The sequence below is a fragment of the Meleagris gallopavo genome, chromosome Z (assembly GCF_905368555.1).
Source record: "Meleagris gallopavo chromosome Z, MGAL_WU_HG_1.1, whole genome shotgun sequence".
Taxonomy (NCBI): domain Eukaryota; kingdom Metazoa; phylum Chordata; class Aves; order Galliformes; family Phasianidae; genus Meleagris; species Meleagris gallopavo.
The window spans coordinates 76,025,569-76,038,189 of NC_139435.1; the positions used below are offsets into that span (position 1 = coordinate 76,025,569).

The 12,621-nt window shown below is 39.4% G+C and overlaps 1 protein-coding gene across 1 annotated transcript in view; it reads left to right on the forward strand.

The window, feature by feature from the left end:
- The window catches only part of ACO1 (aconitase 1), a 37,503-nt gene that overhangs the window by 11,559 nt on the left and 13,323 nt on the right, over nucleotides 1-12,621 (forward strand). The window contains exons 2-10 of the mRNA XM_085213035.1: nucleotides 651-771; nucleotides 3,028-3,196; nucleotides 5,867-6,004; nucleotides 7,894-7,963; nucleotides 8,060-8,243; nucleotides 8,831-8,970; nucleotides 9,866-10,037; nucleotides 10,492-10,592; nucleotides 11,620-11,736. Of these exons, the coding sequence (XP_085069161.1) occupies nucleotides 675-771; nucleotides 3,028-3,196; nucleotides 5,867-6,004; nucleotides 7,894-7,963; nucleotides 8,060-8,243; nucleotides 8,831-8,970; nucleotides 9,866-10,037; nucleotides 10,492-10,592; nucleotides 11,620-11,736 (1,188 nt within the window). The 5' untranslated portion in view covers nucleotides 651-674. The remainder of the gene's footprint in view (nucleotides 1-650; nucleotides 772-3,027; nucleotides 3,197-5,866; nucleotides 6,005-7,893; nucleotides 7,964-8,059; nucleotides 8,244-8,830; nucleotides 8,971-9,865; nucleotides 10,038-10,491; nucleotides 10,593-11,619; nucleotides 11,737-12,621) is intronic.

Consider the following 12,621-nt stretch of genomic DNA (forward strand, 5'->3'; position numbering starts at 1 on the left):
ATATCCTGGTGGAATATTCTGCCCACTGAACTGCTAGGATAGCCACAAAAACCATCTCAAGATGTTTACAGTAAAGTCAGCCTTAATTTTCTTTTTGTGGGGACTGAAATCTTGCTGATGGCAAGAGGACTCCTTGTTTCTCGAATATTCAGATAGGGTTGGTAATCTTACTGTGTAACTCTTTCTAGCTTAAATAAAATCGTCATGTTTCTGTTTGGTTGAATTATGCTAATTTTTAATTTTGAATGCAAATGACTTTCTGTTTAGCTTTCAACTACTGCCACTTCAGGAACAAGATTGCATTGTTGTAGTTATTGCATCACAGGGGCTCAAAAGGTTGTCCAGAAGTAGCTTGAAGAAGACAGCAGTGCAAGCAGTGTCAGTGCAGACATTGAACTTGTTTTGTAAGTCATGTGATGCCTCTTAAATTTTTACAATGCTCTTATCTTCCTGCACACCTTTTATCTCTGAGGACATATTACAAGCGGATTGTAAGGAAAGGGCACTACTAATACAGGCTGTGCTGTGCCTTTTTGCACAGGCTTTGCACATATATGGAAGAGACATTTTGTGGGGTTACGGAGTGTGTCTTTTGCACACGGGGCAGATATTGTGAAGACAATGCTAATTCTTTTTCTTTTGTATTTTAGGGACACGAGGTGTCTTTAATAACCATGAGCAACCCTTTTGTACAGATTGTGGAGCCACTAGATGCTGCACAGCCTCTGAAGAAGTTCTTTAATCTGAGCAAATTGGAAGACGTGAGATATGGTACGTTGACAACACAGAGAAAGCATTTGATTAGCTTTGATGAACTGTACCAGAGACACTGCAGCACTGGGTGATAATGAATCTGTGACTGTACAGTCACGGAGAGAATTATGAATTCAGAAGATATTTCTTGAAAACAGAAAAGCAGAGTTTATTTCTGGAAACTCAGAATCACAGAAGTACCAACAGGTTGATAGTGTTATTTTTTTCATCATGTTGTGCATGCAAACTGCATGTTGCAATTGTTTTTCCAAAATAAACAAGGAGGGCTAGCCAGATCTAAGTTTTTACTCCACAACTGTGAAAGGCTACAAATGACCCGACTCTGATACAGCTAAATCATCCAGAAAAGTTGTTCAAATATAAAAGGAACAATGAATAGAGGTGTGACTTTTTTCTGAAGATGCTTTTTCTCACTGACACTTATATTCTTAGCCAACTTCTGTGTGTCATTGTTAAAAACCTTACAACCCATGCCACTGACCTAGAAAGCCAGTACCTATAGCTTATAGCTGCCTGTGTGGAGTGCTCTTCTTCCTTCAAAGAGAAAACAAGTGATTAGGAAGAATTCAGGAAACAAGCTTAGAAGAGAAGGAATATTTTGTTTGAATGTTAAATGCATATCCATTGCAAGCTCAGATGCTGTGTAAAATGAGGAATGAATTAACTGTGGACCTGGTCTCTGGAAAGCAAAGATGAGTCTTAAGAGACAGGCAAATGCATGTTTGTTATTAGCAGTTGTCTTATTTCAAAATCCCAAGAGGAATAAGTTCCGTGTTCTGTAAAGAAAAAAAAAAAAAGGGTGAAATTCTCACAGTCCAGCAGAGAGATGGAGTAACATACCAACTGACTGTGGTGGTGGTGATGAATTACCAACCAACAAAAAAACCACAAGTGCAAGTGATTCTGAGTGATTAGATGACTTCTGTGTCTCTGGGACCCTGGATAGAACGTTACAACAGACTTCTCAGTTTCTTTTTTAAATTGAAATATCTAAAGAGAGGATCTCAAACATCCATTATTGCAGATAAGCTTTTATTTTTTCTTCCTATTACTTATGGTAGGGCTGTCAAGGCTATTCTAATCTTTGGTAACATCTCACATGTACAAGGATTAAGCCAAAAATAATGCTTCCTACGTTACTGACTCATGATATCAGGGGCAGATGCTGGTGACACGGCAGTAGAGGTTGAATCTTCCCACCAATTTTCCCTTACATTTTGTTGTCATGCAACAAATGGCAGCAGAGGGGTATTCTGACAGAATGGTGTCTGGCATGGAAGTGCAGATGAAGCAGAGGTGTGTCATTGAATTCCTCCCTGTGGAAAACACTGCATCCACTGACATTCACTGATGCTTTTTGAATGGTTATGGACACAAAATGCGAGGTGGTGAGTGATGTATTTCAGCTGTTGCAGCAGTGATGTGAAAGACAAGCTATGTTCTGAATGGTCTTGCACAGCTGTCACACTATGAAATGAAGAGCATCTCGATCAGGTCATCCATGTGAGTCGGTGGATTGCAACCAGGGAACTGTGTACAGAGCTGAATGTCTGCTCCGATGCATTGGAGATAATGGTGGCAGTGTTGGAATATCACAGAGTTTGTGGCAGGCAAGTCCCAGGATTACTCAGACAGGAATGGAAAGAATACTGTAAGTAAATCTGTCAGGACCTATTTAACCAGTCCGAAGATGAAAGTAACTCTTTCCTGGATAATATTACTGGTGACAAGATGTCTTGTCACCTTCATAAGCCATAGTCAAAATGGCAATCCATAGAGGGGTGGCGTGTGAATGGCCCCTGGAAGAAAAAGTTCAAGATGCAGCCCTTGGCAGATAAAGTGATGTGTGCTGGCTTTTGGAATAGGAAAGGGTGTGATCCTTCTGATTTCCTGGAGCCTGGACATACCATCAACTCTGTCCATGTCGTGATGCTGAATAAGCTGAAGGCTCAAGTTTCTACAGTCAGGCCAGAGAGAAGACAACTTTCTCCTGCAACAGTGCTATTTTGCTCTTTGTATCTGTTTCTGTGGAAATAATTAGGAGGCATTACTTTTGGAGTGGTCTACATGTTTCTCTCTTGAAGTAAAAGTTTAGCAGATGCACAAATACTGCAGTTTACTTTCATTCTCCATCTCTTGAGAAGAAGAAAATGGTTAGATCATCTAAACTATGTTTTCAATTATTCTAGGTAGAAAATTGAATTTTTCCGTTGCGTTTAAAAACCTCTTATTTATTACCTCTCGCCCATGCAGCACGCCTTCCATTTTCTATTCGAGTCCTTTTGGAAGCAGCGATCCGAAACTGTGATGAGTTCCTAGTGAAGAAGCAAGATGTTGAGAATATTCTCAACTGGAAAGTGATGCAACACAAGAATGTTGAAGTGCCATTTAAGCCTGCACGAGTTATTCTGCAAGATTTCACGTGAGTCTGATGCTCTTCACAGCTAGCAAGAGAGTTTTTGAAACTGCAGGAGTACTCAGCTTGGGATGGAGGGGATGAGCTGAAAGAAATAATAGCAATGAAATGCTAGGAGGGACTATGTTCAGCTTTCCTGGATATTATTATGCAGACAGCTCTTGGGGAGGCAAATGCTTGTAATAAAAGCGCAGTACCTCCGAGATGCAGAAATAAATATCTTCATGACGTTCCCCAAAAAAGGAGAGAAAGTAAGATGGATATGTTTGCATCAAATGGAGAAATTTGAAATAAGAGATTTTGCTGGTTTCTTTTTTTCTTCCTTGTTTTCTTTTTCAATTTATTTTTGGAGAGGCTCTTGCTTTTAGTATTTTACACTTCTCAGTCCTCATTTATTAGTCCCATCATTGCTTTCTGTTCTAAATCACTATTATTCCAAGCGTATATTTTTAAAGACTTTTGAAAAAATGAATATCTACTTTTCCCCAAAAATGTCAGTTGAGATTCCTACCTGATGGACTCTGACACTGGGCCCTTTTATTGCAGTGGTGGTAATACCCATATGTTAGTGAGTCACTGATAGGTGTAGAAAGTACATTTTCAGGTGAAACAGTAACTTCTAACTGTTTTTAATAGGGCTTTTGACATGAAAGTCCACATTACTTTGAACCTTTGTCCTGTACCTTTGTACAGAAGCAGAGATTTCAGTTCTTCTGTGGTAAGCCCCGTGCTGTTAAGCTGTCACTTTATTTTATTCTTCAGGACTGTAATGTGTCTTGCCTGTTGTACATCCTGGTTTGGATTTCCCCAAAGGATGGCCTCTGGATGGGGGCCCAATACAGCTCAACTTTTGAAGATGTTTGGAAAACTAACAGAGCTTCAATTAAAAAAAAAAAAACAAACGTTTTCCTAGATACTCATTTTTGTCTGTTGGCTGTTGCAAACCTTAAAGATTATGGAGGCAACCAGTTTACAAGCAAGCTTTGTTCCTTTTGCTACAGCTTTTCTCACTCCTTTCTCTCTAGCTGAGTTATAAAAATTTTGCTTTAAGTCTGCAGAACAGCTGTATTCAAAAACATGTTCCTGAGTGGGAGCTTTTAGAAAATGGTAGCCTTATAGAAGCCACATAACAATTACATTCATAGGTCATGGATTAGGATTATTGAATTTACTAGATTTCACTGTTCTGCAGTTATGCTGAGTTCCTCTGAGTATATAGATGAGTATTATCTCTGTTTCTTTTCAGTTGCATGGGGTTTGTAAATTGGTAAATGAATCTTCCTCTCACCTTCTTCCACCCCTGCCCTCCCTCAGATCCATCCGTAATGCAGCATCGGCTTCTTTCCATGGTGTATGCATATTCTGGAGGAAAAAACCCAGCAACCTGCTTCAAGCTACCGAACATCAACAGCTAGTAGCGTTGAATGCTAGATAATATGGAGCCCCTTTTGCTTGGAGAAAAGAAGGCTCGGGGCAGGGGGTGGGGAGTGGCAGTTCTTACCAGTTTGTGTAAGTCCTTGGATGGAGGGTGGAAAGAGAATGAAGTGAGGCTCCTTCCAGTGGTGCCAGTGACAGACAAAAAGCAATGCGTTCAAACTGAGAAACAGGAGGTACCCTCTGAATGTGAGGAGGTGCTTTCTTACCCTTTTGAGGGAGGAGAAGCATTGGCACAGATTGCCAGGAGACATTGCAGAGGTTCTGTCGTTGGAGATATGCATAAGCATGGGCAATCTGCTGTAGATGGCCCTGCTTGAGAAGGGTGGTTGGACCAGAGGACCCCCAGATGTTCCTGACGCCTCAACCATGATTCTTCCTGCAGTGCTTCTGCTATATTTTAAAATTTTAACAGCATTCTTATAATCAGGAGTTCAGAACAAATCCTTGCTACTAGGGGCTTGCAGAAGCTTGTTCTTTGTGAGATACTGAACGGTATTAAATCATTACAGACACATCACAGACAGCGTTTTTGTCTCAGCAAGTAGCACAGTGGGATTCGTTGATAAGCAAGAGGGTTTCCCGAATGAAATCCACTTCTGAAAATAGAGGTGTTCTGTAGTCATGTCCTTTGTTCTTTAGCAAGTCTTGAATACCCTGCTCTACCAGTAAAACTAGCAGAGGTGTGGAAGGCACTTTTCAAATCAGGAAGAAGAGTATCCTGCATTTTACAAACCTTGGAAGAGAGGGTCTTTACCCTTGAAATCAGCTGATAAACATAGCAGAGAATGGAAAGACAGACACTGTTGTTTTTTTGCTCTGCCTGCCCCAAACCTTTTTGTTTTGCTTTTGTTTTTCTTCAAAGCATACTGGAAAGGAGAGCAGAACAGAGCAAAAGAGAAACAAATTCAAGGTCCCAAAGGAACGCTGAATTGAACTATTTTTTCTAGCGTCCCAGTCAAGCATGTTAATCTCCTTGATGAACTTTGATGAATTTTGTTTTTGGTTTTTCATTGTTACAGCACTCTGAATGTAGATACAGTTCAGTCTCTCCTGTAGTTCTGAGTTCATTTGCTTAAGAGTACTGTCTCTGAAGTAGAGTAATGATCCCAAGACTTAGGGTGAGACCATAATTTGCTTCCTGTGTGGCTTCAGGTGTCTGTTCTGAGTCTCAGGACTTTGGCTGAATTTGTTTTGCCTTTTTTTTCTCCTTTCACACTGCCTAATTATCTTCCATTATAGTGGGGTACCTGCTGTTGTTGACTTTGCTGCAATGCGTGATGCTGTGAAGAAACTTGGTGGGGACCCTGAAAAAATCAATCCTATCTGTCCTGCTGATCTAGTGATAGATCACTCCATCCAGGTTGATTTTAACAGGCGGTAAGGATCTCAAAACATCTCTTACTTCTTAATGTTAGTAAGCCGGTAATGTAATCGGTGATATTCTAAGCATTTGAACTATAACATTGTCGAACCTGAGAAATGATAAGTTAAAGCGTTGCATCAGTTGCTGTGAACAAAATAGAAATTTCATTCTTTCTGTAATGCCTTTCTCAGCCACACAAGCCTGGACTGAATGTCAGTAGAAACAGGCTCAGTCCAGACCTGTGGTGATCGCAGTTTTCCATAATAATACTGCATTATTATTAGTTGTTCAGAAATAGCTTTTTTCCACTTGCACTTTTTGACCTTTGGGGCTTCCTGGAAAGGATAGGCAAGATTGTCTCCTTTCTTCCTTATTTGTGTAAGAGTAGACCTGAGCTGCTCTGACCAGCTCTTTGCTGGTTCTCTGCCTCCACAGGGCAGAGCACAAGATATTGATTAATATGACTGCTAAAAGGAAGCCAATCCTGAATGTGCTACAGGCAGACAAATGCTCACTAGACTCACAATTAAATCTAAGACTTTTACAGAGAGTTCCTTTTACCCTAATATGTAAACATGAGTCTACCAAAATACTCTTTGAAACAGATCTTGCCATTGCGTGTTTCTTTGTGGTTTCCTTCTGTGTACCAAACTTCTGAAGTTTGTTGGTCTGCAGTTACCTTGCCTGCAAAAATACTCTGTATTTATTGGCCTCTGTAAGAGAGAGTTTTGTAGCAGGCCTCTTAAATTACAGAAAAGAAAAAGAATAAAAAGTAGAAATTAAAGATAACAGAGAACATTTTAGCAATGCCAATATTTCAAGGGCTCTGCTAAATAAAAATAATGAACTTCTGAGCAGAGATGTAACATAGAACTTATTTCAGAGCAGAATGTTGACAGAAAGTTTTAAATATAACTATTCCTTCCTTTTTTTTTTTTTTTTGTAATTTTTTTGGCTAAAGGCTTATAGAGGCACAAGCTCATTGCCTCAGTTTCATAACTGATGGGAGAAAAAAGGCCAAAAAATTTTGACATACAATCCTGTCAAAAATATGCTGCCTTTAAATTTTTGTAGAGGTGTTGTTGTGAATCTTAACACTAAGGAATTTAGAAACAGTCACAAAATTAAAAATAAGACTTCTCAGTGAGTTAGTGGGTGCTTTAGCAGCAGTTAAGTAAACTAGAAGCCTAACGTTTTAAAACTTGTAAATGACATCTGCATCAGTTTTATGGAGACCTTTGGAAAGTAGGACAGTTTTTTTTTTCCCCCCACTTTCCTACTCTTTTGATCACTTTTCTTATCTATTTTAATAACTTTCATTTTGTCAATCCTATTCAGGACTTTACTTAGAAATTTTGCTAATAGTTACTTTTTGTCCCAGCCTTGTTCTGATTCTACTAGGACCTTGTAGGTGTGGAGAGAATATTGGACAGTCCTGGCTTTAGTTCTTTCAAATTCTTCAGCCCTAGGTTAGGGAGCTAGTATAAGTGGAAAGTTTGTTAACCCCTTCTGTCTTAAAGCACGGGGATAGCTACTGCTTAACTTAAACTGCAAGGTAGTTGTGTTCCAGTTTCCTTTTCTGCTTTTCTGATTTCCCTGTATTTATCAAGGCTTTGAAAACTTCACATTGCTCTGATGAGTAGTCTATCTTTTCCCAAATACAAGTTTCAAGCCAAACATCGGTATGATATGCAGACCAGTGCGCAGATTTAAGCTAAACTTCTTAAATAATACAAGCAATATTGATTACCTTTGTTTTGCTGCTGTGATGGTATTAAAAGCTGAGATTGATTAGCATTAAAATTAGCTAATAACTTTTCTTTCACCATTTGGGCATATTTGACCACACATAAACATCATGTGGATCCTTTTGATTGTGACAGATCATTATTTTCACTTGCAGATCAGACAGCTTGCAAAAGAATCAGGATTTGGAATTTGAAAGGAACAAAGAGAGGTTTGAGTTCTTAAAGGTACTGAAGTAGTTAATCTTATTTGCATGACCGAAGATGGAACAGACATAAATTCTTCCAGTGCTCACATGTGTTGACTCTTACTTTTTGTTTCAGTGGGGCTCTCAGGCTTTTAAAAACATGAGGATTATTCCACCAGGCTCTGGGATCATCCACCAAGTGAACCTGGAATACTTAGCAAGAGTGGTGATGGATCAGGATGGCTACTACTATCCCGACAGCGTGGTGGGCACTGACTCGCACACCACCATGGTAGATGGCTTGGGAGTACTTGGCTGGGGTATGTGCAGTAGCTCATGGTGAATAGTCTGGTGGAAGAACAGCCTGTATGCTTCAAAATTACGGAATCATAGAATAGTTTGGGTTAGGAATGGATCTTAAGGGTAAGCTAGTTCCTACCCAATTCCATGGGCAGGGAAAAACCCATACCTTTGAAACAACTGTAAAACAACTTTTCTGCTTTTGATTGATAACCAGTAGTTACAATACCTTTCACAAACAGCACACCAATGTTCTGTTCCCTGTCAGGGATTTTGTTCTTTGTTTATTCATGGCATGTTTAAATCTTTAAATGAGACTTCTGCATGCTCACTGTGGAATCCAAGTCTCTTCTGAATTACTTAAATTTATTTAATATCCCAACTGATGACTGAGAATCGAGGCTAGAAATACGAAATAAAGCTTAACCTTGCAAAAAAAACCAGCCTTGCAAAAACTGAAGATAAATGTCTGTTCACAGAGGTCTCAGCCCTGTTTTACTGTGTGCCTTCTCTCAATTTAAATCAACATAAAATACTTATCTCATAGGTTTATTTGACTCTTCTGTGTCTTTTGGATAGTCTGATGGTTTAGTTCTGTTGCTTCCAGGTGTTGGTGGCATTGAAGCAGAAGCAGTGATGTTAGGCCAGCCGATTAGCATGGTGCTTCCAGAAGTGGTTGGCTATAAGCTGCTAGGAAACCCTCAGCCCCTGGTAACATCCACTGACATAGTGCTCACCATTACCAAGGTAATGAACATGCCTTTTTTTTTGGTCATTATTGCTGAAAAACTTGCCTGCGCTCTAATAGCCACTGTGCTGTATACTTAGGATCCCTGTGTATACTTCCATGTAGTTGTTTGATCCTTCAGACTTATTGCTCTGTGGATTGGAATCAACTACCCAAATTTGCTATGAAAATCTGTTTCCTAAAGTGTAGATAAAATAGAGCAGAGTGCTGGTACCTAAAGGCCTGTTTAATTCCTCACGTGTAGGCCCATTTTGGAACAGCAGTATTTGTACAAAGTTCTCAATTCTTTATCATCTCAAAATAAACAGAATGGCTCTCTTTTGAAGGCCACACTTAGAATGAGGCAATGTAGAAGCTGAAAACAGTAAGTTCTGCAGTCCGAGGTCTTTGATTTACGGGCATTTTGCTCACGTGCTCATAATATGTTTATTCACTCTGTGGCTTGTGACTGAATTGAGAGTATTAACTGAGTCAGCAGTAATGTTGAGTTGAAGCTCAGCAGTCTGGTAGATATGTTCATCATGGGTTGCTGGCTCTGGAGAGAACCTCCAGCTGTGGAGAGTTAATTTTTTTTGAGTTCATCCACATATTGTGCTGTTCTTGTTCCTCTGCAAGAGTTCACTGGCAAAAGAGTGCACGTTGTTTTCTCCTTAGAGAGTGAAGTTAGGATAAATGCAGTTATTCGAAGATAGACACTAATTTAAGTGAGAGGAAGAGTATGCTCAGAAGGAACACCACGTGCCTGTTTTATCTTCTTGGGAATTTGCAGCTCTCTGTCCTTTTTTTTCTAGTGTAGTTTACTATATATAGTTTCCTGCTTTAAAATGTATATAGAATTTTTACACAAGTCTCTTGATACCTACCAATAATGTACTCACTGTATTTTTATAATAGCACCTTCGCCAAGTTGGAGTCGTGGGTAAATTTGTGGAGTTTTTTGGTCCTGGTGTAGCCCAGCTGTCAATTGCTGACCGAGCCACCATTGCCAATATGTGTCCAGAGTATGGAGCAACAGCTGCCTATTTCCCAGTGGATGATATCAGCATTGGATACCTGGTGCAAACAGGTTAGTTACAAGAAGAGACATGAATTAAAGGCGTAGAAGCCCAACGTGTATATGGTGAAGCCTTGTAAGCTTGAAGCTTTTATCATAGATTTTTATCATGTATTTGCTTATTCAGCTTGCTTCTTGCTTCTAGTGTTAGTAGCTATATTTAGGAAGAGCAAAATTTTAGGTTGCCTTGTAACTGTCTGCTTAGCCCTCCTTGAACATGGGCTGTCCAGATTACAGAAGCAGGAACCTAAGCTGCTTTTGTTCTGCAAAAGCCACTGTCTGCTCAATTAATCTCTTTCTAGTGAGTTCCTAGTACATGTGTTGAAAGAGTCCTTTTCCACACGGTGCAGTGTGAACAGTGTGAAATAGCCTGTTTTACTTTCTGTCAAGCAGTAGTTCCTCAGGTCCACTTGTGTTTTGTTTTTTTTACTGTATCTGTATCTTTTTACTGTATCTTTCGCCATAGGCCGTGATAAAGAGAAAGTTCTGTGCACCAGAAAGTACCTTGAGGCTGTGGGAATGCTGAGAGATTTCAAGAACTCCTCTCAGGATCCAGACTTCACACAGGTTAGAAATTACTGTCTTTTGGTTCCTTTTTTTTATGCCCTGCTCTATTTTAATATGACCGTTGTCTCTTTTTTAAAGAAACTAAAACTAATCAGGGTACTCCTCCTGTTCCTTTGACTTTATCTGTACAGCTGTCTTATTCCACTGAGTTCTGAATTGAGCCATCTAGCTGAGTCTCCAGATGTGAAAATTTGGTCATTAGTATAGACTAACTATCAGCTGAACTCTAGCTGCTGCAGATAGCACGACTGGTTCCACGTATTTTTGAGAACGCTGGTCCAGAAATGAACATAGCTCTTGAAGATAATGCAGATGTGTTCACTCTAGGCCTTGTCTCATGTTTTTCTCTTGCATGTTCAGCAACTTATTTTACTGCGTGTAAGGAGACTTCGAAGCTTTGTTTGCTAACTGCATACCAAACAAGCTGTTTTCTGTGCAACAAAATCAAGATCATGGTCTGTATCTAGGCAACTCAAGATTAGTTCCAATTTTGTAACTTATGTTCAGTTTTACATGCTTATTTAAAAAATAAAAATAAAAAAAATAGAAACACTATAAAAGCAAAATTGAAACGTGGGTGGGGAATAAGAAACTACGATAATTTCTTGTTTTCCTAATAGGCTCTGAATATTCTCCCTAGGGTGGACATAAATAGTCTGTTCTGGTTTATGCCAGTATCAGAATTTCTCCACAGCATTGTTTTCTGAAAAGGATCCTGTTACTAGTATGTGAAAGGATGTAATTCTCAACACCATCTACATTGTTCAGATGATTCTATTGCACATTGAGCTTTCAATGATTGGGCTACTTCTGGGAGCTACACCTGGGAGCTAGCAGGGTCTTCTCAGTGTAGAACTGTTCCTTCTTTTCTGATCTTTCCCTTCTCATATGTCTCTGATGATTTTTACAAACATAAAAATGTGCAGACTTAGCATTCATTCAGCAGTGAAGCAAAGCTCGTGTGTGACTTAACTGGCTTCAGCTTGTCATAAGTGCTGAATCCCTCTCTTCTGTTCTTACTGAATAGGTTGTTGAGTTGGATCTTCATACTGTTGTGCCTTGCTGCAGCGGACCAAAGAGACCCCAGGACAAAGTTGCTGTGTCAGATATGAAGAAGGATTTTGAGACTTGTCTGGGAGCAAAGGTGACTGGGAACATATGTGTCTACAAACTACTGTGTGCTTCTAAAATAGTTTAGGAATTACATTCTGGGATTGACTAGTTTGTTCCTTGCTTTCCTGTTGAAAAGTGAATGAAAGTGCTTGATTGGTGTTTGAATGCAGTATAGAAAATGATGTCGGTGTTCCTTTTGAATGTTCTTTCGCCTGAAACTGTTGCTATCCTACTGAAGTAGAGTTCCTTCTGATTTTAGATCAGTCTTAGGCCTAACGCAGGTTCGGTGTGTGATTGGGATCTCTTAAAAAAAGCTATGTTGGGTATTGTTGTAGTTTGGAGAAAGTAGCTGTTGCACTGACCTGTGTAATGACTGGCCAGCTCCACATCAGGGCTTTCAAAGTGTGTTAAGCCTTGAGCTCTGCACGGTAGTTTTGCATTCTCTACTCAAGCTAGATTCATCAATTCAAGGCCACTTCTGTCTCTGTGACTCTTCACATTGATGTTGGTGACAGAATAAAAGATATTTAGAGAATTAAATACTTCTCTCTGCGTCATCCAATGAAAAGCTGTCATTGAAAGAAAAGCAAGATTTTAGTTCAGAATGTTATGCCCAAACTTGTACACTTACAAAATCAGTTTGAATCTTTACTTGATATGATATCCCTCCCTGATAACCTTATACTCTACCTGCTAGACAGCAGTGCAGAACTTCAGTGATTTAAATCAAGAAGTTTTAACTGCAGTGATTTGTTACATGTTTCTAATTGCACTAAAGGACTTTATCCTTCTAAATCTCTAAACTTACTGCTTTATGCTGCAAACAGTGTCTTCTTGCTCTTTACCAACTGTCAGACTTTTGCCTCTCAAATCATCTTGTAACATATGTTTGTTTTTTTAGATGTTCACTGCTTAA